This window comes from Mus caroli, chromosome 1 (assembly GCF_900094665.2).
Source record: "Mus caroli chromosome 1, CAROLI_EIJ_v1.1, whole genome shotgun sequence".
NCBI lineage: Eukaryota > Metazoa > Chordata > Mammalia > Rodentia > Muridae > Mus > Mus caroli.
The window spans coordinates 161,421,716-161,449,415 of NC_034570.1; the positions used below are offsets into that span (position 1 = coordinate 161,421,716).

Genomic DNA, 27,700 nt, shown 5'->3' on the forward strand with positions numbered 1-27,700 from the left:
CTAGTGTATGCAATGGTGTCAGCGTTTAGAAGCTGATTATGGGATGGATCCCTGGATACGGCAGTCTCTAGATGGTCCATCCTTTCATCACTGATGTCCTTTTCTGGCATCTGTGGGCAACAGGCATGCAGGTGGTACACAGACTTATGTGTAGGAGAATCACTCGTACAAATAAAGAGGAGTGCACTTTTATAAACTAGTACAAATCTCATTCCTGCTTACAAATATACACACATAGAACTTGATGTTGAACATGGCAATGTATACCTATAATCTCAGCACTTAAAACGTACAGTCAGGGAGATCAGACGTTCAAGACCAGTTCTAACTAAATAGTAAAAAAAAAAAAAAAAAACAGTTTAAGGCCAGCCAGGTTTACAAGAGACCCTGTTTCAAAAGCAACAACTTCCGTTTGTTCTCTACTTTAGATATATTATTAATACCTGACTAGCTAGTTTGTGGATAACGTCAGTTTAGATATATCCTGGAATCCTTAGATGATTGTGGGGACATGTAACAGCTTCTCCTGGAGGCGGGGGTCGGGGGAGCATTAGATTTCCTGGAGCTGTTATTATTAGTCGTAGTAAGCTGCCTGATGTGGGTGTTGGGACCTGAATGTGGGTTTTCTGCAAGAGCACTAACAAACTGCTGAGCTATCTCTCCAGCTGCTCAAAAGAATCAGGCATAATGTCTGGACGGAAACTAAGATTTTATTTCACATGATATAAGAAATAAAATGTAAAAATGTGTGTGTTGGTACATTACAATAATTCTGGCGTTCAGAAAGCTGGACCAGTAAAGGGATTTCTAGGAGTTCAAGGCTAGTTGGGGTTACAGAACAAGACCTTGTTTAAAACACAAAACAGAATTATAGCCCTCAAGCAGTCACTCTAAACAAACACACATGAGAAGAACTGAGAATGGAGTCAGCAGCAGGTTGTGTTAATACATCACACACACACATATGCACATGCACACACATGCACACACACACACCAATACTTAAATAAGAGGTCATCATGAAAAGTCTGGCAAGTTGCCAGATGACTGCAATTTTATCACTTTTGGGAGAATAAGGTAGGATGATTGCCTTGAATTCAAGGCCAGTCTAGGAGCCAAGAGAGAGGGCACAAGGAACACTTGCTTAAACTCTACAGGGAGAAGACCTGTAAACAACACAGAAAATCTAAAACTCACCCAGGAAATACTTCAGATTTTATCCTCTTCATTGGCAGAAAACATTATAATAAATATTATAAACTAATTCTGCAAGTGAATTGGTAGTGATGGGGAAATTACAATGCATTTTAATAGCTCCCATACCTTCACCTCTATCTACAGCCTCGATTATCTACTTCACTGTCTGATAAAGCCATTTGAACATGTCTGATCTGGTAGAGTATCTGCACTATGTTTCACGGTCTCCTCCCAGCCCACTACAACCATGGCCATCACTCCACTAAAATTGCGTTCCTCAAAGGGCATCAGTGATGTCTATGCTAAGTATGCTTGTAGAATAGCATAGTGTGTGTGTGTGTGGGTGTGTACTATGTTTGTGTGTGGTGCGTATTATTGGCCTAGGGCCTTGTGCATTTGAGCCAAGCACTCTGCCACTGAGCCACAGCACTAGCTCCTGTTGTTCAAACTCAGTGGTCACTTCTGAGTCTTTGCCATCTCTTGGCAGTGTTCAGCATGATCAACCATTTCCTCTCTTTGGTGATGGTTTACCACTTGGCTTCCTTGAGATAGATTCTTCTGCTTTTTGTTGTTTTTTATCAATTTGAGAAATGCATGAATTAACTTTTTTTAAAGATTTATTTATTTATTATATGTAAGTATTATATGTCGCTGTCTTCAGACACCCCAGAAGAGGACATCAGATCTCATTATGGATGGTTGTGAGCCACCATATTGTTGCTGGGATTTAAATTCAGGATCTTCGGAAGAGCAGTCAGTGCTCCTAACTGCTGAGCCATCTCTCCAGCCTATGAATTAACTTTATAGCAGAGATTGCAATATTCTCTTTGGTTTATCCCATACATTGTGGGTTTATTCCCATATTAATGCTAAAATTTCCACAAGGTTACAGTCAATTAGAGATGAATATTTTCTTCCCCCTTAACTTGCTATTTTTGAAGTTTTGCTTTTAGACTTATTTATTTTGTGTGTATGAGGTTTTTTGCCTGCTTGTATGTATATGTACATACAAGTACCTATTGCCCACCTATGCCTTTGAAAGGGGGCATCACATCACCTAAAACTAGAGTTAGAGATCAACATGTGTTCTTACCCATGAACCATCTATCCGGTCTCTTTCCCCAATCTAGATGGAGCTTTGTTTATTCATTAGTGTGTCTGAGACAGGGTCCCACTCTGTGTCCTGGCTTGTCTTGAACTTACATTATAGCCTGGGCTGACTTCAGACTCTTCAGGAGCTAAAACTCAGTCATCAGCATCCTAGGTGAATGCCCTTAACTGCTGCACTATCTCGATGGCCCCAGTGAGACGTTTAAAGGGTGTAGAATAGTTCTTTTGCATTGTCTAGGAAATTGTATTATTGTCTAGCATCCTTACTTTTTTTCTGGACTCATAACTACCAGGATCTTCTACTATGTATAATTGTTTAAAAAAAAAATTACTAAAACAAACCAAGAAACAAAATACCTCCCACAGATTCTTGAAACTTTCCCTAGAGGGCAGTATACCTTTCTGTTGAGAACTTCCCCCACCCCACAACTGTCCCGTACACAGAGACAGGGTTTCTCTGTGTAGCCCTAGCTGTCCTGGAATTCACTCTGTAGATCAGCCTGGCCTTGTGAGAACTCCTTAGAAGTTTAGAAGTTTAAATAAGGCCTGACGCCTGCCTATAAGGTTGGAGAAAGAATCTAGCCAGTGTCTCGAGCCTCCTGTTGGTTCTTTTTCTCTAGCCACATGAACTCTTCTGAGCCCCGTTTACTTCCAACTACTTTTAACTTCAGAGAGCCCAGCCACACACTCCCCAATGCAGCAGAAGAGGCATCTGGATGAGATTGAGACATTGTTAGAAATCTGGGAGTCAGGTAAAGCCAGGTTGGGGTCCTCCCAAGAAGAAAGAAAGAGGGTCTAGATCTTACGTGTCTGCTATGCAGGACCAAATAGGTATTCTGGAGCTCAGTTAAAGAGGGGCCTGCCCCGCCCCTCTGCCTTCTAAATCAGGCTGGACAGCATCCTTGACAATCAACCTTTAGTTTATCCGTGTCATATAAAAACCACAAATTCAGGAGTCAGACCACCTGAGTTCTACCCCTACTTCAACTACTGATTTGCTTTGGTTATTTAGTATCTCAGTGGCTCACTTTCTTCACTTGTAAAACAAGATACCAGGACCATTGCAAGAATGTAATTGAGCTAGAGGACCGTGGTGATACACACCTGCAGTCTCAGCACCTGGGAGGCAAAGGCAAGTGGATCTCTGTGAGTTCAAGGCCAGCCTAGTCTACAGAATGGGTTCCAGGGCTTTTACACAGAAAAACTCTGTCTCAGAAAAAAAAAAAATTAAATGAGTTAATACGTGTGAAAGTGCCTGTAAAGGGGACTGAACCACAGGGGTAGTTTACAAAGTCTCCCTTACCTCTCATGGCCTATCTGTAGCATGAGACTCAAGTATCACCCCAACCTAGGAAATGAAGATCTCAGAGGGCCCTAACTATGAAAACTTCTAAGTCAACAGAATTCAACCCAGCAAAGAATAATCACAGGTAACTTGGTCATTGGTCCATTGCATCCTTAGATTCTGACACAGCCTCCCCCCTTGACGAATGAGGACACTGAGTCATGGAGACATTTGTTAACTTTGCCAATGCACAATAGTCACTGAACTAAGACTAGAACTCAGGACCTAGCACTAAGAGGACACTGAGGATTCATGCACCTATCTGTCACACTGGTTTCTAAGTGTGTGAGCTTTTGGCTACCTTCACCATTTGACTGCTGGCTTCTGGAAATACCAGCAATGACATCATGCTCAGAGACTCAAACTATGTTTCTAAAGGTCAGATTCCCATTCTGTGGACATTTTTACTATACACATCCTTTGTCTTCTGTTAGTCACATCATCCTAGTTATTTCCCAGCATGCTATAGAATTTTCCTAGAAAGGAATTTTTACTGCTTTGCAATAAATCAGTACCATTTGCTTACATAAGCCACCGTTTTCCTCCTGTCTTTGAGAATACACATTCAATGCTGTCCAGATATGGCTCTTTGACTGTATTTCCTAAGACCCCCAAACAAAGCATCTTTACTTTTACAGTCTCAGTTATCGAGAACTGATCGACAGTCTTCATGATAAATGGACTCTAAAGGAAGCTCGAAGCCTGAGGGGGGAACACGGGCTGCCAGAACTCTCATAAGCCATGGCTTCTAGGGGGCAATGTCAAGGGAGGAAATGAGCTCTTGCTTTGTGACCAGTATAACTTTCTGCCTCTCTATGGACCACGAGTCCCTTGCCTTTTTAGATCAAGAGTCAGACCTGCCACTTAACCAAAAAGATCACCAGTGATACCTAACAATATAGAAAGCAAAACTCCTCACCCTCAAACTCTCAATTTCCAGAAAACCACAGACAACAGGGACTACATTTAGATTGTTTATGAAAAACAAAGCTGACAGCAGCTAATTAGAATGAATCCAGTGAGGACTGATTTGAAGACGTTGAACATGTGTCAGGGACAAGGAAGCCACCAGGAGCCACTATTTCTGCCAACAGTATCAGAAATAAGGAAATGTAGTTGGCATTTTGAAAGAAAAAGCATATACATCCCTTCATCCCCTGCTGTTTTTTAAAAAGGTGTATCTACTTATTTTATGTATATGAGTACACTGTAGCTGTCTTCAGACACACTAGAAGAGAGCTTCAGACCCCATTACAGATGGTTGTGAGCCACCATGTGGTAGCTGGGAATTGAACTCAGGACCCCTGGAAGAGCAGTCAGTGCTCTTAACCGCTGAGAGCCATCTCTCTAGTCCCATCCTCTGCTGTTTTCTCTACAGGCATTTGAAATCAAATTTCTCATTCTAGCTCCACATCTGCTTGCTACTTGTAGCTGGTCTTTGCTACTTTGTGGATTCTTCTTTCTTCCACCCTGCACCCATTTTTTCCCCCACCATTTCAATCTCTGAATACTAGATAAGGGAGGAAAAAAAAGGATAGAGGAAAAAGGAAAGAGTTCCCTGAATAAAGAAAGTCAGGGGCAGAAAGTGGGTGATTTTATCATTAGACTACTTCCTGCTGATTAGAGGAGTCGAGTTCCTTGGGGCAAGTTTAATATTTGACATCAGGATGTCTAATTCAGGATATCTAATTATTTCTTCTTCTTTCTTCTTCTTCTTCTTCTTCTTCTTCTTCTTCTTCTTCTTCTTCTTCTTCTTCTTCTTCTTCTTCCTCTTCCTCTTCCTCTTCCTCTTCCCCTCCTCCTCCTCTTCCTCTTCCTTCTCCTCTTAATTCTCCTCCTCCCCCTCCTTCTCCTCTTCCTTCTCCTCCTCTTCTTCGCACATGACTACTTAACAAACTGTGACCAACAATGAACAACCAACAACCCACTGTGCCCCTAGCCTTTATACACCCTCTGAAAAGTCCCCAGAATTCCAAATGTCACACAACTATTTGCAGCTGGCAAAATCATACACCCACCAAAGCACAAGGCAAACCATAGTCAGCTGCTGGGGACAGTCTGAAGCAGCCCCAAATCCCACACCTGGGATTAAAACAAAAACATATTCTTATAATATTTCTGTGGGTTGTTTTTTTTTTTGTTTTTGTTTTTGTTTTTTTGTAAGAACCCAAAATTCCCGAATTCTCACTATAAGGAAAACTCAGCAAGGAGATGCTAAGGCTGGAAGGACAGACAGCTCCTAGAAGGATATCAGGCAGAGATTCCTGAAGAGGAAGCCAGGAAGTGAAAGGAGCAAGCTGAACACTGAGGCAAGATCAGTGCAATCCTATCCATGAAATATCATGAAGTCTCTGAGAGCAGGCTCAGAAGACTGACCAGAGAGAAAAGCTTCTCTAACTGCCTGAATCCCACCCCACCCCCACCCCCTCCATTCTTAGCCCCACCCCCACCCCTGGGCCTAGATCTCTCCTTGTCTGGGCCTTGGGAAGGTATATCCCAGGCTCATAAGATCTCAGGACTCTTCCGCTTTGTCAGGACTGCAACCCCAGCTGTTACCCCTGCAGAGCTGAGAAAGTGCCAGGAGAGAAGTCTGGAGTAGGGACATGGTAAGTGATGTGGTAAAGAAATGGAGAGTCAAAAAATACCACACAGAAAAGGCAAACTCCACTTTCTAGCTGACAGAGCCTAACTCGATGGAGCTCGACCCAGTGACATGCAATTCCTTAGACAATTAGAGAGCAACCCCTAGTGGCTTCTGGTGCCTCACCCCAAGTAGCATGTGTCAAAGTAAATGTTCTAAGATTTACTACCTCAGGATTGTGAGCTGTCCTCGGAATTCTATTCAAATCTGACCCTGCACAAATGGCCCAGGAGGCAAGGCTGAGTAATTTCTAACTGCTATTGAAGGATCCCATTACCTTTCAGGAGTCTCTCTGTCTCTCTCTGTCGCTCTCTCTCTCTGTCTCTGTCTCTCTGTCTCTCTCTCTTTGTGTGTGTGTGTGTATGTGTGTGCACGTGCGTGCTTGGGCACACACTTGAGAGTGCTCACAGAGGCCATGAGAGGCCATCAGAGTTGGAGTTATAGGCAGTTGTGAGCTGCCCCAGGTAGAAACTAGGAGCCAAGCTTGGGTCCTCTGCTTACAGGGCCATCTCTCCAGCCCCATCTACTCAAGTGTCTATTCTTTATTAAACTTTTATATTAGTTCTAGACTGGTAAATTCTTAAACTCCCAAGCCTTGGTCTAGTACCTACTAGAAACATGTTTGATCATCTTCTTGGATGAAGTAAGAAATGTGGACATGTCTTGGCACAGGAATCCTAGAACCTCTGATTCTGAGTGACAGGTGTGATAGGAATATCTTTCTATATTCCTAAACCCTTTAACAAGGTCTCCCTATGTGGCCCAAGGTGACTTCGAATTCAAATTCACTGTGTAGCTGCAGGCTAGTCTTCATCTCAAAGCAATCCACCTGCCTCAGCCTCCTGAGTGCTGGGATTACAAGCACGTACCACCTCAGCTCAAAAGCCTGATTTAACCATACCAGAGTGACTTGACTGCCGGGAAGCTGACTTTGTGATTTGAGAATTAGCGCTTTTAGCCCAACTCTGGTCTCCAGGAAGGGGAAAGGGCATGGAGATTGATTTAATCACCAATAGCCAATTGTGCTTATGTAACGATGATTCTATAAAAGCTCTAAACCTGGGGTTCAAGGTTCAGAGGGCTTTCAGATTGATGAACGTCTGTGTGCCAGGAACATGCCCAAAGGTGGCACGCAAGGTTCTGGTCACCTCGTGCCTTGCTCTGTTTACTTCTTGCATTTTTGTAGCTGTTTCTTAGGAGGCGGGTAGAGGAGTCTCCCTGTTTCTCTTCACCTCTCATTATGTCGCTATCTAGGCCAGGCTGCCTGTTCCTCATCCTCACACAAGTGCCCATGACCAGAGTGGGTTCTGAGCGGTATCCTTTAGAAGAAAATGGCGATAATCATAAAGAATTTTCCCCAGTTCAATGAGCCATTCCAGTACATCACTGAATGGGAGGAAATTCTCTCACTAGCAGCTCATTAGCTAGGGGTGCAAGTCACAGGCGTCATAAATTCTGGATACCTGGTGTCAATACTATAGGATAGATGTCCTGAGAGTGGGAGAATCACTTGATGTGAGAGGACTCACCCATTTGTTGTCATAAGTAATGTGAATACAACTTTTTTTTTTTCTTTAAAACTTTTTGGGGTGTGGACGTGGATACAGAGTTTTGTGTAGCTCAGGCTGGCATCAAACTACATGTGTTGCCAAGGATTGTCACATGATTTATTTCGTGTGCCTGGTTCTTTAAAGGATCCCCAGTTGCTAGTCAAATGGCCCTTTGGGAATGCTTAATCCTTAGAACTGTTTGACCCTGTGACCTTCAGTTGCCTCTTAGACTTCTGGGAAGAGTAGGGTCCAGCGGGCAGAAGAATAAGATTGATGGAGGATGAGAATAGGGTTAGAGAAGACGTGCAGGAAGAAAGAAGGCTGAGTGGGGCCAGAGAGGAGAAGACAAAGCAGAAAAATGCAGCAGAGTCAAAATAGACCATTGAGGCAGAAAAGATATTGTTAGGAGACAGCAAGGAGAAGAACCCACAAAGTGTGGGAAAAAAAAAATAAGAAAAGCTACAAAGGATGACCTTGAACTTTTGGTCTTCCTGCCTACGCCTCCCAAGTACTAAGATTACAGGCATACCCAACCTTGATCCATGTCTGTTTATTTTCTTCTGCTTATCTTCTCAGCTAATCCATTTATAACAGCCTCTTCCTAGCACACAGAGATTTCCAGGTTTTGTTCCACAAGTTGAAACACTCAAGAAAAGTCTGTGATTAGTATTCAAGAAGCATTTCTTGATTCTTGTAGGGCCCCAAGGAGAGCCCATCAAATGTCCAGGGCCTCAAGAGTGTTCCAGGCAGACAGAAAGAAGCTACTCAGCTCAAAGCATGAGGAACAACAAAGCCGACTGGGGAGAAACCAACCTCTTAAAGCAGAGAGCCTTTATTGAGAATTATTGCTGATTTAGTGGAAGGTGGCTAGGTCTCTCTTTTTGGTCAGAATTTTATCTTTCTCAAATCAATGCTTTCATGCCTCTTATTAAGAATGTATATGAGGAGTGGAGAGATGGCTCAGCAGTTAGGAGCACTGACTGCTCTTCCAGAGGTCTTGAGTTCAATTCCCAGCAACAACATGGTGGCTCACAACCATCTGTAATGGGATCTGATGCCCTCTTCTGGTGTGTCTGAAGAGAGCAGACAATGAGACATATACAAAATAAGGAAGTCTTTTTTTTTTTAAAAAAAAGTATATGAATGTGAGGGGGGAGGGGATGCTGCAAGTGGGATGTAAAGTGAATCCATAAAGCAGGGGGTGGGGAGAATATATACGAAGAGTTTGGATCTTCAACAGACTCCAGATGAGAGTGGCTAAATGGTTCAGCCCACCCCGCCAGAGGCAGTCCATTGGAGATAAGCTGTCAACAGAGAAATCACCTTGCTTTAGTGTTGTAAGGGCAGGCCAAAGTAGAGTGCATCTCATCCATGGACCACAGGGACAGGGGTTATTCTTTACATCGATTTTAAATGAGTTGGTGTGTGTGTGTGTGTGTGTGTGAGTGGCCATAAAGGCTAGAAGAGAGCATTGGCTCCCTTGGAGCTGGACTTACCCCTGAACTGGGCACTACAAACCCAACTCCGGTCCTCTGAAAGAGCAGCAACAACTTTTACAATGCACCCGTTTTGCTAGTCCAGGGAGGACTCTGATTTTATCAGGGCATACTGGACACATTCCGGGTATAGCAATGAGCTTATTTTTTTATTTGCCTGTGAGGCTAAGATGAAAGGCTAGCATCACCATTATACTGCACTCCTATCAGATTCCAAACACAACAATGAAACTTCCTTCTTTTCTCTTGCATCGGGAAGACGTACTTCCTTTAGCAGAGGGCCCTCCTGTGAATCACTGTTCAAGTCTATTAATATCCCATAGCCATGGGCTTGCTAGGCATGAATGTACTCTGGAGCATAGCCTGCCTTCAGAGTTACTGTCGCTTGTTTCTTACTTGTGGCTGGTGAATGCTTTTGATTTCTATATTCTTACACTGAATAAGGGAAGGGAGTTAGACATGGTGGTAGACTCCTCGGTCCTCAGGGGAGAATCTTGAGTTTCAGGATGCTGCATCATAAGATCCTGTCGTTTAAAGAAAGGAAACCATAGAGACATCAGTAGAACAACAGTTTGCAGAGGCTGGGAAAGAGAGGAAGAGAGTTGTTGAAAATTTGGGGGCTGGGGGGATGGTCCTCTTGCAGAGGACCTGAATTCAGTCCCCAGCACCGACATGGCCGTGTTTAACCACCTGTGACTCCAGTTGCAGGGATCCAACGCTGTCTGCTGGCCTCTGCGGATACTAAGCATGTGCACGGTGCACATACATACATACAGGAAAATAGTTTCATAATATTTCATAAAATAAAAATAACTCAGGACCGGAGAGATGGCTTAGCCATAAGAACACTGGCTGTTCTTTCAGAGAACCTGGGTTTGTTTTCCAAAACCGACATGATGACTGCCAACCATCTATGCCCAGTTCCAGGGGTCTTATATCTTCTTCTGACTTCCGTGGGTACCAGGCATACACATGGTATACAGACATATGCAAGCAAGACACAGATGCACATAAAATAAGTATCTCAAAGCCCCCGACCCATAGTATAAACTAAAAATAACTAGCAAGAAGTGGTAAAAATGGTAAACTTTAGGCTTTACAATGTTTTCCAAAATAAAAGTCATTAGGTGGGCATAGTGGTACAAGCTGTAAACCCAGCACTTGAGAGGCTAATGCAGTAGGTAGGCTTGTGGGTTCAAAGATAGCCTCGGCTCTATAACAGGTTTTAGGTTAGCCTGGACTACATAGTACAATCGTCTGTTTTGTTTTGATTTTTAATTGTTTTTCTCAAGTCAGGGTTTCTCTGTGTAGGCCTGGCTGTCCTGGAACTTGCTCTGTAGACCAGACTAGCCTTGAACTCAAGAGATCTGCCTGCCTCTGCCTCCTGAGTGCTGGTTATTAAAGGTGTGTACCACCATGCCCAGTTAAGCATAGTAGCAATGTCTTAACAACCACTCACCACAGAAAAGTAAAAAAGAGCAAGGCAAGTAGAAATGATTTTTCATTTTTTGCTCAATTTTCAGTCATTTTAATGTGCAGAGACCATTTCTAGGCAATGTTTGCTCACTTAAAAAGCACTGTTTTTATTCGATTCCTCATTAAAACCTTCAGTGTGATAGTGGTACTCATCGGTGTCCAGAGTTATCGTCTCCATCTCTTAATTTAATAAATGCTAGGGGGGGGGCAAATCTGGGAGGAAGACCAAGTAGGAGGGAAATCTAGAATAGGTCATTTGGGGATAAGAAGCAAGGGAGAGAATAGGTTTGTTTTCAGAGATATGTACCAAGTGTGCTCATAGCTGGCAGGAGAGCAGGAAGATGTCACCCTTGCAGGTGTACCCTGGGGGTGGTGACAGCAGCAGAGAGACACAGTGTGGGCGGTGAATCAAGGTGAGGGCAAGGGCAGGAGGAGGCAGACAGGCTTAGCTTCAGCTGGAATGTTCTCAGGCCGTATTAGTTTCCTGTACCACCATGTAATCTATGCGGTTTCTCTACCACCCTCCCTGGGCCAGTTTAGGCTTACATGTTCAGCCCAAGGTGGGAAATGCACGCATGCACGCGCGCACGCGTGCACACACACACACACGTGCAAATGCATGCCACTAGTAGAGGTACCCACACAAACCACTCGTAGAGGTTCAATGCCCCCATTTGAGGGCTTTTTTTATTGTCATAATTATTAAACATGCTAAAGTCACATACAGTGGCGATGTTTGCCCTGACTCCACAGTGGGGTGGCTGAGAGCTATAGGGGTGTCACTTGGTTCACATGGCTCTAGGGATGACTAGAGATGGGGGCAGGTAAAGAGGTAGGCAGGTTAGCAAAGACCAGAGAGCCCCTCGTGGAGTATTAGGTTAACAACAATAGTGTGTAGCTTCAGACATCTTGACCGTCTCTGTTCTGCTTTCCTTCCTAAACGTTTCTCAGTTTTCATTTCCCGGCCTGTAGTCCCTGAACCTTCTGCCATCATTGGCTCTTCTGACCTCAGTCTGGATGGTGAAGGAAGCTCTTCCTCCCTTGCCTCTACCAGTCCCAGTTCTCTTTCCTTGGGAGGAGTCTACTCAGCATGCACTAGTGTAGTAAGCCGCCTTATTTATTTATATTTATTTTTGCATGGGTAGGTTTTTTTGGTTTTTGTTTTGTTCTGTTTCGAGACAGGGTCTCTGTAGCCTTGGCTAGCCTGGGACTCATGATGTCAACCAGGCTGGCTTGAACATAAAGAGATCCACCTGCCTCTGCCTTCCAAGGTCTGGGACTAAAGGCATGCACCCCACATTTTGCAAGCTCCTGGATTTAGGTCAGCCCAGGAGAAAGTGCAGCTGCACTAGGGCTGAATCACAGGAGATGGGAGGGGTTGTGCAGAAGGAGCTGAAAGTGTTACCTGAAGTGTTAATGGTGCAACTGGCAGAAGCCTACATGTGCCCCACCTTGAGGCTCTGCACTCGGAGGGCTTGCCCCTCCTGCCCTTAGCACTAGGCGAAGGGGAGAATTTCACATCTCCAAACCTTTTGTTCTCCTAAATGGACTGATCCACCCTTAGCCTAGTGACTACCAGCTACAGTCTTCACCTTCGCATCCTTGTGCCTCTACTACTGTGATGGCTTCAAAGAGCCTGAGACAAGAATATATAAAGGTTAAGCTTGCCTTGGGGAGAGGCTAGAGGGATGAAGGAATGAGATGCGTGAGAGTCAGAGCTGTGGAGGGGAGAGAGGAAGTAGAAGGGTTAAGAGGAGGCCTGGCCATTCAGGAGCTGGAATCCTTTTTCCTCTTCTGGAATCGCCGGAACTTGCCCTGGATTGCAAGGGCGGCCTTCTCTGTCTCTGGCGCTGTCAGGTCAATGTCAATTTCCTCCTCCTCCTCGGCCTTCTTGATGCTGCCAGGCTTCCCTATAGACAGTTGGAGACAGACGGATGAGTCAACCCAAGCGATTCCAGTGCTTCCCTCCAAACCCCAAACACAGCGCTCACAGTCCACTTTCAGTTAGACAACTTGAGGTCCGTCCCCTCACCCTATCCCACCCCACCCCACCCCCATCTTCTCAGGGACTACAGATGATGATTCCAAAAGTTAGAGTGCTAGGCTTGTAATCCCCATAGCAGCCTCAAGAAGCCTTGCTATTCTTGGACCAAATGACAAGTGTCTTCTGTCAGCACTGACTCCCAAATCCTACAGTTCAAATCCCAAAGCATGCTTCCGGCCTCCAATTTCTAGTGGACAACAGTGGCTTGGCTTATCTGAGGAGTTTCATCTTAATCACCCACTGTTGGGTTGAGCTGGAGAAATGGCTCAGTAGTTCAGAGTACTTGGTACTCCTGCAGAGGACCCAGGTTAGAACCAAGGTTACACATCTGGTGGCTCACAACCACCTATAATTCCAGTTTAAAGGGCTCTGCAGCCTCAAGGCCTCTGAGGGTACCTGCCTGCATGTAGTGCATATAAACTCACACAATGGGTGCACACACACACACACACATATACATTTTTTAAAAGTAAGTAAATCTTTTTAAAACATTTACTTTTTTAAATTATTATTATTATATATGTGCCTGCCCCATGTGTGGAGGTCAGAGGACTGTCAACTTGTGAATGTCACTTCTCACCTTTCATCATGTGGGTCCCCTACATGACTGAGCTGAGGTCATCAGGCTTGACAAATAAGTGACTTTTCCCACCGAGCCATCTCTCTGGCCCATCTTTATCGTGTATTTCCCAACCATCCCAGACTTTACTAGCTAAAACCGAGAGGAAAATGCTGCTATGATTGCTTCTTAGGAAAAAGTAGCCAGAGCCTAGCGCTATAGTAATCTCTTGCTTTACTTGCCCTCACCCAATTCTCTGACATCCACCTCAGCATCTTCTAGAGTTACAATTCTTGGATCAGGTTTTCTGCCTTCATTAGCTCTACGAACAGTCTAGCCCAACCTTACCTTTTTCCTCAGGGTCAGATGCCTGGTTGGCGGCTGGAGGTGTTTTGGTGTTAAGCTGGGAGAAAAGAAAGGCAATGTGAGAGACGTGAGAAACATAAGAGATATGAGAGACTCCTGGAAGCATGAAGGTACCACCCCCTCTGATCGTTTCTGTACATTCAAGCTTTCCCCACAACCAGGCGAACTTCCCAAGACTTTTAAAGGAGCAGGTCTTGAGATCAGGTGAAAACTCATCAAAGCTCATACATTAAGCCCAGCATGACAGAGAATGCTTGTGAACCTAACATTCCGGAGACACAGGCAAGAGGAGTGTTGTGACTTCCAGACCAACTTGGGCCACAAAGTGAGCTACTTAATGGCAACTTATTTCAAAAATAATTAACTCAATGTTAAGTGATAGTAGAGAAATCGTGGGGGACAAACAGAGAAACCCTGCCTTCATAGAGCTCCATTCCAGGGAGACTCAGACAAACAAGGTGACTATGATATGAGATGGTTAAAAAAAAAAAGTATCAGAAAAAAAGGCAAGGTTGGGAGTGCTGAGTGCTAGGTACGGCCAGAGGAGCAGGCCTTTATATAGTTGTCAGGAAAAGGCTATCTGGTCAATCATGGAAGTGACTTTTTTCTTTCTTTCCTTCTTCCTTTCCTCTCTCTCTCTCTCTCTCTCTCTCTCTCTCTCTCTCTCTCTCTCTCTCTCTCTCTCTCCTCTTTCTTCCTCTTCCTTCCCTCCTCCTCCTCTTTCTCCTCCTCCTCCTTTCTTTTTTCTTCTTATTTTGGCATTGGGGATAGAATCCAGGGCTTCATGTATGCTAGGCAAATGCTTGAAAGGTGGCATTTGAGCAAAAAGCTATAAGAAGTGGTGATAGCTGGATGTCTGTGGCAAGACCCTCAAGTGGAAGTATGACCAGCCTCTTTGAATAGCAGCAGGATCCATGCAAAGCTGAAGTGGAGAGACAGAGAGAAGGAGGGATGGAAAGGAAATCAGGCTAGCTATGGGTGGGAGTAGATTATGTAGGGCCCGTTGGAGGGCTTACAGTCAGTCAGGCAAGAGAAGATGGAAGCTTGGATCCGAACAGAGGCCATTAAGGAGACACACGTGGTGAGGTTATGGGTATTATTTTCAAACAGTTATCAAAGTGATTCTAATTGGATAAGCGGTATTGTGATAAAGGATGTGTCAAGGGTGACTCCCGAGGAGGAGAAACAGGAAAAAAGAGGTTCCCTCTTCCGCTACAGAGCAGACAACCAAGGGAGGGGGTTTAGGGAGAGAATTGTTTTGTTTTGTTTTGGAAAAGTTTGGGATAGCTATTAACCAAGATGTTTCTTGCTAATCTGACAAGGGGTTACAATGCAGACAGGGCAGGCAGCCTTTGAACTAATCCTCCTGCCTCCAGTCCTTTGCCTCCCAAGTGCTGGGATGGCAGGTATGTGCCATGATGCCCCTCTCTCTAGCATGGTTGTTGTTGTTGTTGTTGTTGTTGTTGTCATCGCTTTTGATACGGAAGAGTTTCAGAAAGGACACAGCCCATCATGGCTGAGGAGGCATGACAGGAGTGTGAGAAGGCTGGTCATGTTGCATCCTCTCTATCCTGGTTCTGAGAGGGTTGTTGGGTTTTTCAAGACAGGGTTTCTCTGTATAGCCGTGGCTGTCTTGGAACTTGATTTACATGTAGACCAGGCTGGCATCAGACTCAGAGATCCACCTGCCTGCCTTCTGAGTGCTGGGACTAAAGGTGTGCAGCACCACTGCCTGGCTTCTAAGGGATTGTTCTATCTGACAGAGATAAAACTTTAACCGAGAAAGAAAAAAAAAAAAAACACGGGGGAAATGGGAGGGTCTTACATCAGTGTGAACAAGAGAGAGGGCTTTAGACTAGAATCACAGTGACTATAGAGTATTCAGACTTCAAAGGAGTTTCATGGTAACGTAAGCTAGATTGGCATGTGCAATTCTGAGTACAGAGAATGCTATGAAGGAGACTGGTTTAGGATGGGTATGGGTTGTAGAAAGGTGTTTGTTAGGGTAGGAGATGTGGATGAGTTAGTAGAGAAGGGAGAATTGATGGAAGAAAGGATACTTAGCAGAGTTATGGCTTGAATAAGCAAGAAAAACCAGATACAGTACATGAGTGGAAGGGCTGGCCTTAGACGGGGCTATTGGCACAGCATTCACAGATGGGACTGCAAGCATGGGACAGAGTGAGCAGGGTGGCAGGTGTGCAGGGAGTGTACAGACACTCTCTAGTCAAGGTTTCTATTTTCTCAGTGAAATAAGAAGGGCAGTTGTCGTCTGAGAGGTAAGGGGTAAGAAGTGTTAGCGGTTGGAGGGAAGATGGGATGAGTGAAATGGTCACCTAAGACAGGTGTGGGATAGTGGGATGAGCAGAGTGCAGCGAGAGCCCCTGGAGGTTAACAGTAAGGACGTAACGTGAAATCAAGCAAGATAACGTCCTATCTGCCAGGGGAAGTGTCCTGGTGTCTATATTTTGACAAACGCCACGAGCAAAAGTAACCTGGGCAGGGAAGGGTTAATATCAGCTTGGCTGTCCACATCACAGTCCATCACAGTCAGGGCAGAAACCTGAAGGCAGGTGCTGAGGCAGAGACCATGGGGGAGTGGTCTGTCTTCTTAGAGTGCCCTGGGCCACCAGCCCAGAAGTGGCACCACCCACAGTGAGCCAGTCCCTCCCTCATCGATCAAGAATATATGGTACAGGTTTGCCCACAGGACAATCTGATGAAGGGTTTTTTCTCAATTGAGTCTCTCTCTCTGTTTGTTTGTTTGTTTGTTTGTTTGTTTGTTTGTTTCAAGACAGGGTTTCTCTGTGTAGCCTTGGCTGTCCTGGAACTCACTCTGTAGACCAGGCTGGCCTCGAACTCAGAAATCTGCTTGTCTCTGCCTCCCAATGCTGGGATTAAAGGCATGAGCCACCACTGCCCCGCTTCTCTCTTTCTTTCAAAATGACTGTAGCTTGTATCAAGCTGACATTGAAAACTAGCCAGCACAGGAGAGGAGATGAAACAGGTGACCAAAGAATAATCCCTGGGCATTTATTATTGTGTGTCAAACCTAGCCTATTAATTAATTCTGTGAGATATCATCCTATTTCATAGCTGAAGAAGCAAGCTTAGAACAATGTTCTGGATCTCACCCAAGGTCAAATAATACGAAGAGAAAATGGGAGATCTAGTTTGTGGACACAGGAAGACCAAGTCCTCACTCCTCTGTATTTCCATATCCTGACTAAGTATGCTGACATGTTAATAATGACTGCATTATTCAGAACATATAGATGCACTCTGACTTTCAACCCTGGCAAACTATTCTAGTAAAGAGTTCTGAGGGGTTGGAGAGATGCCTCAGTAGTTAAGAGCACTGACTACTCTTCCGAAGGTCCTGAGTTCAAATCCCAGCAACCACATGGTAAGATCTGACGCCCTCTTCTGGTGCATCTGAAGACAGCTACCGTGTACTTATTTTTTTTTTTAAGATTTATTTATTTATTATATGTAAGTACACTGTAGCTGTCTTCAGACACTCCAGAAGAGGGCGCCAGATCTCGTTGCGGATGGTTGTGAGCCACCATGTGGTTGCTGGGATTTGAACTCTGGACCTTCGGAAGAGCAGTCGGGTGCTCTTACCCACTGAGCCATCTCTCCAGCCCCCCGTGTACTTATAATAATAAATAAATCTTAAAAAAAAAAGAAGAGTTCTGAGGATCTAGTTGTGGAAACACAGGCTCTTTAGTACCAGTGCCTGGGAGATAAAGGCAGAAGGATCAGGAGCTCAAGATAGCCTTCAAAATATAGGAAGTTATAGGGGAAAAGGAATTTTTTGACAATCTTGGGTGGGTCTTACTTTCTTCATCAACATTTTTAGATTAACCCTAATGCTTAAAACCTACTTTGTTGTTGTCCTCATTGTCATCATCATCATTGGTTTTTTGAGACAGGGTTTCTCTGTGTAGTCTTGGTTGTCCTGGAACTCACTTTGTTTGTTCATCCTCAAACTCACAGAAATCCTCCTGCCTCTGCCTCCCAAGTACTGGGATTAAAGGCATTCACCACCACATCTGGCCCAAATATTCTTTCTTTCTTTTTTTAAATTTAGTTTTACTGATTATTAAAAGTGTGTGTTGGTATGAATGTGTGTGCCGTGGTGCACTGTGGAGGTCAGAGGACGACGTGCAGGAGTCTGTTCACAGGAAAAAACACCAGTCAGGAGGATGGAAGTCGGGTTGTCAGGCTAGCATGCCAAGCGCTTTCCCCTCTTGAGCTGCCTCACCAGCTCTTACAAAATGCTGACTAACTTCAACTGTGCCTCTGAACAAGCACAGAAAAATGAGAAAGCAATCTAAAGTTTAAAATATATATATATATATTAACATAGGAAATAGTGAGGTATGGTCTAAGGACACAGCACAGTCAGTGACGGGTTAGCTAGCATGCATGAAGACCTGAGCTCAAGACTTAGATTCAAGGTTAAAAAAAAAAAATGGAGGCAGGTGGGCACACATCTGTAATCCTGGTGCTGAGGAGGCAGAGATGGGTGGATCTCTGAACTTGCTGGGCAGCCAGCCAAGCCATTTGGCAAGTCCCAAGTCAGCAAGAGACCCTGTCTCCCCACCCGTCCCAAAATAGGTGGATAGTGTCTAAGGAATGACACCCCACCCGAGGATGTCCCTCTGGCCTCTATATACATGTACACGTGTGCACATGCACACCCCAATATATAAAGCCCTTCCACACTCACTCAAATGGTGATCTACTGTTATTTAACATAGAGAAGTATCTTTAAAAGTAGGTCATAGCCAGATATGGGGGTGCATGCCTTTAATCCCAGCACTTGGGAGACAGAGGCAGGGAGTTTGAAAATCTCTGTGAGTTTGAAGCCAACCTGGTCTACATAGTGAGTTCCAGGCCAACCAAGGTGAATCTTGTCTCCAAAAAAACAAAAACAAAAACAAAATGTAGGTCATCAACTGGCACCGTCTGGGTGATGTTCAGTAGGAGAGGAGGTGCTTGGCATGTTCATGGCCCTGGTTTTGATTCTGAGAACCAAACAAATAATAATAAACTGATTGTAGTGGTTTGAATAAGGATGCCCCCACTTTGGAGTAGATGTGGCCTTGTTGGAGGAAGGGCACCACTGGGGTTAGGCTTGGAGGTTTCAAAAAGTTCACATTAGGTTCAATGTAGTGTTCTCTCTCTCTCTCTCTCTCTCTCTCTCTCTCTCTCTCTCTCTCTCTCCCTCCCTCCCTCCCTCCCTCCCTCTGCCTACAGATCAGGATGTAGCTCTTAGCTATTCTTCTAACACCCACCTGCATGCTGCCATGCTCCCTGCCATAATGATAATGGACTAAGCCTCTGAAACTGTAAATGAGCCCCTGTCTTACTTAAGGTTTTACTGCTATGAACAGACACCATGACCAAGGCAACTCTTATAACGGACAACATTTAGCTGGGGTTGGCTTCCAGTTCAGAGGTTCATTCAGTCCACTATCATGGTGGTGGGAAGCATGGCTTCATGTAGGCAGACTTGGTGCTAGAAGAGCCAAGAGTTCTAAATCTTGTTCCGAACAAAGGCAGCCAGAAGGAGACTGTCCTTTGCAGGCAGCCAAGAGGAGGCTCTCTTCCACACTGAGTGGAACCTGAGAATAAGAGTCCTCAAAGCCTGCCTACACAGTGACACACTTTCTCTAACAAGGCCACATCTATTCCAACAAAGCCACATCTCCTAATAGCCAAGCATATTCAAACCACACAGCCCCCAATTAAATGCTTTCTCTTATAAGAGTTGCCATGGTCATGGTGTCTCTTCATGGCAATAGATATCCTAAGTCACTTGATAGAGTCCATTATTTTTTAAAGATAGCATGTGTTTAACTATTATACATATTTTTTAAATCTGACGCTAGGGCTGGAGAGATAGTTTAGTTTACAAAGTGCTTGTTGTGTAGGCTTGAAAAGTTGAGTCCAGTCCCCCGAAAAACACATAAAGAAACAAGGTAATTCTAACACAGGGGGAGACAGAAATAGGTAGATCTCTGGGCCTCTCTCATCAGCCAGCCTAGCCTACTGGTGTGCTTGAGGCCAGTGAGAGACCCTGACAGCACCCACGTAAGAGCATTCAAGATTAGTCTGTAGCCGCCATACACAGGCACACCCATACACAGGGGTAAACCTATACCCATCGGAGCGTGTACACATACACATAGTGAATAAAACATTAATTAAAATTGTTGCATCTGAGGCTGGATATGGGGATACAAATGTATAATCCCAGCATCTGGGAGGCTACCGCATGAGGATGACAAATTCTAAGCCAGCCCAAGCTACAGAGTTGGGGAGCTGGGGAAGAATTTGAAAACCCACCAAACAAGATTCTGAAACCCCAGGAAAGCCCTGCTCGTCTCTGGTAGACCAGCAGAGCTTCTGCGGAGGAGGGATTATTTTTGAAACTCCAGAATGACTGACCCACAGTCATTATTCTTTTTCTCGTTGATCTTTTGAGTTAATTAATTCTTACCTTATTTTCTGCACGTGAACAGTATAGTGATCTAGTAGGTAACACCTTTCACTGCGCCATACTGTCATCCTAAAGAGTTTGTTCACACTGCAAAAGCACAACACGGAGCGTGTGCAGTGAGAGAGGACAGCCAAGAGTCCAGACATGACAGTCACAGCAAGTTCAATAGTGCCATGGTCTTGAACTTCAAACGTTACTTTCTCTATTGGCCAACACATCTCAAACTGTTACCCTGGCTTTAACCATTACCCCTCTGTCCTTCCTACTCCAAGGTCATTGCTTTAACCCATCAAACACATCCCAACTCCTCCCTTTTGAAAAAAAAAATTGACTCCTATACTAAATATCTCCCCTCAGGGAGTTTTGTGATGTTTTTAATATGAAATGTTCCCTCTAGTGTTGGGTACTCAAATGCTTTAGCCCTGTGTGTGTTGCTAGTTTTATGTCAACTTGACATAAAGTAGAGTCCTTTTAAAAGGAGAAACATCAATTGAGAAAATGTCCTCAACAGATTAGCCTGTGGGCAACTCAGCAGTGTGGATTTTTTTTCTTTTTAATCACTCAGTAGAAACACTAACACACTGTATTACTTTGTTTTTTGTTGCTGGGATGAGACACCGTGACCAAGGCGAGTTATCAAAGAAAGCATTTAACAGGGCTCATGGTTCCAGAGGGTGAGGGTTTATGATGGTCGAGTGAAGCCATGGCGTCAGGAACAGCTGAGGGCTCACATCTCAGACCAAATCACAAGCAGAAGGCAGACATTAGGTATGGCTAAGTTTTGAAACCTCAAAGCTGTCCCCAGTCACAAACCTCTTCAAAGCTACATTCCTAGTCCTTTCCAACAGTTCCACCAACTCAGAACCAAGTATTCAAGCCCAAGAGCCTCTGGGGGATCAGATTCTCACCCAACAGTCCCCAGCTGTATGGGGAGGCTCCAGAACTGTGGCCTTGTTGGGAGAAGCAGGCTGATTTTGAGACTTTAAAGACTTACACTGAAAGACCCACAACGTGAGGACTCCCTCACGTTCTGACTCAGGAGAGGCGACACCCCAAAATCACCCACAAGAAACGGTCTTGCTGCAACTGCAAGAGGATTTTTATTCGAGAGCGTTCTCAGGCCCATGGTCATACACCACGCAGGGGTAGAGGACCATGGCGCCCCGAGTAGCTGAGTAAGGGGGTATTTAAAGGAAGAAACCACAATTCATGGAGGTGGGGAGGGTGTTGTTGGAAAATACCAAAAATACCAGTTAAGAGTCACAAGGAAGTATAAAGTCACAAGTGTCAGGTTATCTCTCAAGACAGTTTCTAAGAGCCCCTAACAATCTAAGAGCCCCTAAAGATAGCACATTTGCATTGCAGGTTCCAGTAATGGTCAGGGTGCCATTCTTTGAATTGAACCCAGGAAGAGGGTAGGTGGAGGAATGTCGCTATCTGTTTTATGACCAGTACCTGGAGCACTAAGCCACAAAGGCTACACTCCCAAGCCTGGGCCCAAAAGCCTCGAATTTTGTTTTTACATTGCTATACTTTTTTAATACTTCTTCAACACCATTTTCTAGTTTGCTCTCTCTACTTTGGGCTCCTGTTTCAGAGTGTGAGCCCTCAGCTTCTGCTCTCAGCATCCAGTTCCTAACACCTGCTGCTCCTTATCCCACCTCCCAACCCCCCTACCTCCCACCCCCACCCCCACCCGCTCTCATAGACTCTAACCTCCTGGAACCTTAAACTCTTTGTTCTGTAAGTTGCCTTGATCAAGGTGTTTTATCATAGCAATAGAAAAATAACTACTAAGCTGTTTCCTCAAGTCTCCTTCTCATATCAGCTGATCTGGAGCCAAATCCTAAGCAGGGATATGTGTCAGAGCTGAACCACACAGACGGCCATGTTCCTTCTGCCCTGCCAGCTTCCCTCTTTCCAGAGCCTGGCCTGACCCTGGAATAGAGCAGTGTCTGTGATCTGGCTCCCCAGGGGCTCCCAGGTCCCATTTGGGTTATATTTATGAAGGATCATAACCCGAGATCAAGAGTTTCCACTGGTGAGGCCAGAAAGGAGTCCTGTAAGGTCCCCACTGCTCACAGCACCCCTTGAAATCTCCCTCACGCCACCCCTGCAAACGTGCTAGGGAGTCTTCTTCCTGCCCCTCCCCCCTCCATCCTTTCTAGCCAGCTCTCAAAATAGCTACTTGTGGGCACTGCATTTCTAGATTTAGCTGTTTGTGACTTGTTGGGGGGGGGGGAGGGACAATTGGACTAGCCTCTGTATGGTACTCAATCGCTCACTGGTCTCTGTCCTCTGCCACAGTGTTCTAGGTTGTTTTTGTAGAAAATCAGTTTTAGATGAACCATGATGGTCTGGTACATGTACTTGTGGGCTATCAGACTATCCATTCTTCACGTTCACCCAGTACTCCATAAAAACAAAACACAGAACAAAAACAAAACACCCTTATAAACACTCCTATCTCCAAAGGAACAACAGCAACTCAAGAGCTCCATGCAACAAGTCCGTGTTTCTCAGCCTCATCTTGGCCCTCATTCTAGGCAGGTGTGGACCACAAAGCTCTTGGGTATTCTGCTGTTTTCAGGTCAGCTCGAACAGTGATAAAATGGTTCAGCAACACCTTCCTTCTCCTTACAGCCGTGGTTCTCGACCTTCCTAACGCTATGCCTTTGATACAGCAGTTCCTCGTGTTGTGGTGACCCAGCCATAAAGTTATTTCTGTTGCTATTGCATAACTATAACTGTGCTACTGTTAGGAATCATAATGTAAATATCAGTGTTTCCCGATCATGTCATCCAGCTGCCCGCCTCAAGGGGGGTCACGAGTCACAGGTTGAGAACCACTTCCTTACAGGCTCCAGCTAGGAGAACTGATAGAAATCAAGGACTTGGTAATGTTACCTTGCCTTGTTATTTATAATAACATAGATAATATTATCAGTCTGTTACTTCTGTATGTGCTTTTGAAACCACTAAAATACTGACTTCTTCTAACAGCTCCGTAAAACAGGTATTGCTATTCTCGTTTCCCAAACCAGGAACCGAGGTCAGCAGTGGTTAATTTTTTGGCCTAAGGTCCTATGCTAATGTCACAAGGACAGGACTTGAAGCCAGAAAGACAGTCTAGCTTGAGAGTCCAGGCTTGGGCTGGAGAGATGGCTCAGTGGGTAAGAGCACTGGCTGCTCTTCCAGAGGAGTTCAATTCCCAGCAACCACATGGTGGCTCACAACCATCTGTAATGGTGTGCTTAAAGACAGCGTCAGTATACTCACATACATTAAATAAATAAATAAATCTTTAAGAAAGACAGTCAGTCCAGGCTCTTGAATGTTACACTATGTAATATCTAGATCTTCAACTAAAGTGTTTATGTGCTTACTCATAAACTTGAGGGGAGGGGTCCAATGAGAATGGCCTGACTATAGAAGTTATCCCATACAGCAGAGCAGACCCCAGATAGGAAGGAAGATCTTTGGAATCATGATTGAATCCCATACCGACAGCCAAGCAGCTGAGTCCAGATTCTTCTCAATTTGGATTATCAAGCTTCTCGATTCATAATCCAAACACCTTCTTCAATATATACAGGAAACGATAGGGAGCTGGCCCCACCCTCTCATTATGGAGCAAGCTTACATGCTACTCGAGGACTTACTTTATGCCAGACCCCACATCCCCACTCAGATTCTTGCTGGGCTTGTTGACCGGACCACCTTGATTTGGGGTTTGCTTCCGGGTGATTGCTCCTGACACACCGAACTGACCCCCAGGGACTATTCAGAGTCTTCACGCACAGGCCCAGATCCTAGCCCTTCAGAGTAGGAGAATTCCGAGCGCAAACCCATCACACTCTTTTTTCCAGAGCAAACGACTCCCTTGCCTACATCCGGAACTGTTCTTCCTGTCCTAGTGAGCTCGGAGCTGGGTTCAGCACAGTGCCATTGCCCACACAGGACTAATTGTCTCCACTTCGCAGTACCAAACACTAATTAGCAACTGTGAAACCCATCACATCTCACTTTCCCTAGAGAGCCCCAACCTCTTCCCTTGCCTACCTTCTTGTATTCCTTTCCTCCATTCCCTCCCCTGGGCCTGATGGATTCCAGTGTTCGTTCCATCATTTGGCAGTGGGTGCCAGTTCCTGTGAGTATGCTCTTGTTTTCTCTGCAGCTCAAGGGTGTGAACTCTCCGCTCCCTCCGTGGGGAGAGTGGATGGCAAAGACCTGCTGGGTTAGGGCTCCCCCCCCCCCCGGGGTTTAAGATGCAGGTGGAGCTGTGTTTTCTTTCCCTAATATTTCCCTCCCAAAAGTTATCTGCTCTTTTTAGTTCCTCCAAATCGGAACACAGGAAACCATCGCACGCTTGCCCATCTTTGCCTTCCCAGACAATTTAGCAACAGTCAGAGCAGGTTGTAGGTGGCCTGAGCTCCCAGGCTCACCCCCCCTTCTCTCTTCTAGAAACCACACAATCCGTCCTTTTACTCTCTAGTATGACTCCTGGCCCCCATTTCTCTCTCTACCTGCCCCCCCCCTCTTCCCCTTTTGATGTAGATTCCTTTTCCAAGTGCCATTAGAGTGAAAAGAAGCAGACCTGGGGCCAAGGGCTGAGGAGCAGGAATATTAAAAGAATAAGGAAGATCATTATGGGAAGAGAAATAAACCAGGCTCAGAAAGACAAATAGCAGGTTTTCTCTTCTATGCAGACTCTGGATGTGGGGGGTGGGGGTGCGGGCGCAGGAGAGAGATGAAAATAGACAGGGGACCTTGCCGGGGAGGAAGAGATATTAAAAAAGAGGAGAAAACGGTGGAATGCATGTGACTTAAAAGCAGAAGGGGAGCCTTGGGCAGGAAGGGGCTGGGGGCAGGGGCGTCTTCTTTTCAGAACGGGAACAACTGGACGGTCAGACAGTCGGTCGGTCGGTCGGTCGTTTGCAAAAGCAGACAAAAGAAGCTCACTTGAAACTACCCCTCGAACCCTACAGAAATCAACTGCAAACAGACTCAAAACCTAGACTTTGAAGATGTGGAGGCGGGAAGACTGAGGCAAACTTGAGGTTAACTCAGCCTGTACGGGACTGCAGGCCTACCGCACGGCAAAGAAACCCTGTCTCAGGACAGCGGCAGCAGCGGCTACAATTAAGATTTTAGAATAAAGCACAGGGGGAAACTTTTTGTTTTTTTTTTTTTTNTTTTTTTTTTTNGTTTTTCGAGACAGGGTTTCTCTGTATAGCCCTGGCTGTCCTGGAACTCACTTTGTAGACCAGGCTGGCCTCGAACTCAGAAATCCGCCTGCCTCTGCCTCCCAAGTGCTGGGATTAAAGGCGTGCGCCACCACGCCCGGCTAGGGGGAAACTTTTTGCAACCTTAAGATAGAAAAAAAAGTCCTTAGGTGTAGCAAAAGCAAGACTCATAGAAAAGCATTATAAACCGAAGCTTCTCCTAAGAGAAGAGAGGTACAAGCTACAGGCAGAAAGAACTTGTGTTCCAGAGGTTTGTTTGTGTTTGGGGGTGTTTGTTTGTTTGTTTGTTTGTTTTTTAAGCACCGACTTACACTGTGTAACTCATACTGATCTGGAAGTCACTATATGGCCCTCGTTTACACCAAACTCACGCACTCCTCATTAACCTTGTGAGGGCCTGAGATTGCAGGCCTGAGTCACCATAGAATATGTTTTAAAATAAATTTTAAAAAATTTACTGGAGCTAGAAAGATGACTCCGTGGCTCGGAGTCTGGCTGCTCAAGCAGAGAAGTTCTGTTCCCGGAGTCCACATGTAGGCTCACAACCATCCATAACTCCAGTTTCAGACTATCTAGCATCTTGTTCTGGCCTCCACAGACACCAGGCAAGCTGACGGATCACACATGCAAGCAAAACACTCATGCACACATGGAAATAAGTCTTGTTGTTGTTGTTGTTGTTTGTTTGTTTGTTTTTCGAGACAGGGTTTCTCTATGTAGCCTCGGCTGTCCTGGAACTTACTCTGTAGACCAGGCTGGCCTCGAACTCAGAATCCGCCTGCCCCTGCTGGGATTAAAGGCATGCGCCACCCACCACTGCCTGGTGAAAATAAGCCTTAAACATCAGAGAAAGTCAGGGGAGGCTGAAGAAATTGCTCAATGGTTAAGAGTCTTAGCATCAGCCAGATGTGGTTTTAATACCAGCGTTCAGGTGGCAGGGGCAGGAATATCTCTGAGTTGGAGGCCAGCCTGGTCTATAAGCCAGAACTACATAATAGAGAGACCTTCTCTTAAACAAACAAAACAAGATCTGGGTAGTGGTGGTGCACACCTTTAACCCCAGCACTCAGGAGGCAGAAGGCAGATATCTGTGAGTTCAAGGTCAGCCTGGTCTACAAGGTCAGCCTGGTCTACAGATGGGAGTCCCAGGGGGCCAAGAACAAAAGCAAACAAAAGATAATTGTGTCCAATCGTGGTCCAGCATACAGATAATCTCAGCACAAGGAGGCTGTGTCAAGATCATGGGTTCAAAGCCAACACGGGCTACATAATGAAACCTTAGCTTTAAAAAAGGAAATAAAACACAAAAAGATAAAAGAAAACCCAAATGCAAAAATAATTGTATGAGTCAGCCCGGTGTTGGCAAAGCACCTAAAGACAGTCCACGTAAGAGCAGCTTAGCTGATACTTCCCCCTGGCCACAACCTTAGGGGCCCCAAAACTCAACTCACTCTCCCTTCCCCCTTCTGTTCCTTCTTCTCTCCCTTTGCTGCTTTCCCCTTTAGTGGTGTTACCACAGCAACCATTGTCACCAGAAGAGGAAGACAGTGTTTCCCCCTCCTCTTTTCCAAGCTGCAAGTCAAAACCAGTTTTGGGAAGGGTGAACTATTCAGCTCTCTCCACACTCTTCACACCCCCGGGCTCTTTAAAGAGCGATCAGGGATGGTTAATAGCAGCAATAACCAGGAGCGAGGATCATTCCATGGTACCTGGGCCAACTGCATTTGTATTACACGACTTGGGTGCTGTGCAGATAAAAACACACAGATTCTAGTACTGCTACGATTATTTAGCTTTGATGGACAACCATAGATGCCCAGTTCTCTCTGTAGACAAGGACAGAGAAACCTAAAAAGAGCTGGAAGCCTAAAAAATTCTAAATATAAGCCTTAAAAAAGACCCCACACCACCACCATGCCTGGCAGTGGTGGTACATACTTTTAATCCCAGCACTCAGGAAGCAGAGGCAGGTGGGGCTTTTTGTGAGCCCTAGGTCAGCCTGATCTACAGAGTGAGTTCCAGGACACCCAGGGCTTCACAGAGAAGACCCTGTCTCCGAAACCCAAACCAACACCCCCAAAACAATCTCCCTTTGTCTTTATATTGACATAAATCCAAGGTTTCACAAATTCCATTTTCAAGAAGAAAAGGGAGCTGGA

The 27,700-nt window shown here is 45.2% G+C and overlaps 1 protein-coding gene across 2 annotated transcripts in view; it reads right to left on the reverse strand.

Annotated features, from left to right (window-relative positions):
• Positions 1–11,471: 11,471 nt before the first annotated feature.
• The window catches only part of Pcp4l1 (Purkinje cell protein 4 like 1), a 43,325-nt gene continuing 27,096 nt past the window's right edge, over positions 11,472–27,700 (reverse strand). Inside the window, exons 2-3 of one of the 2 annotated variants that reach the window (XM_021177217.2) lie at positions 13,767–13,821; positions 11,472–12,725 (exon numbers count right to left, since the gene is read on the reverse strand). In XM_021177217.2, the coding sequence (XP_021032876.1) occupies positions 12,583–12,725; positions 13,767–13,821 (198 nt within the window). In that variant the 3' untranslated portion in view covers positions 11,472–12,582. The remainder of the gene's footprint in view (positions 12,726–13,766; positions 13,822–27,700) is intronic. The other variant, XM_021177209.2, reaches the window with a different exon arrangement.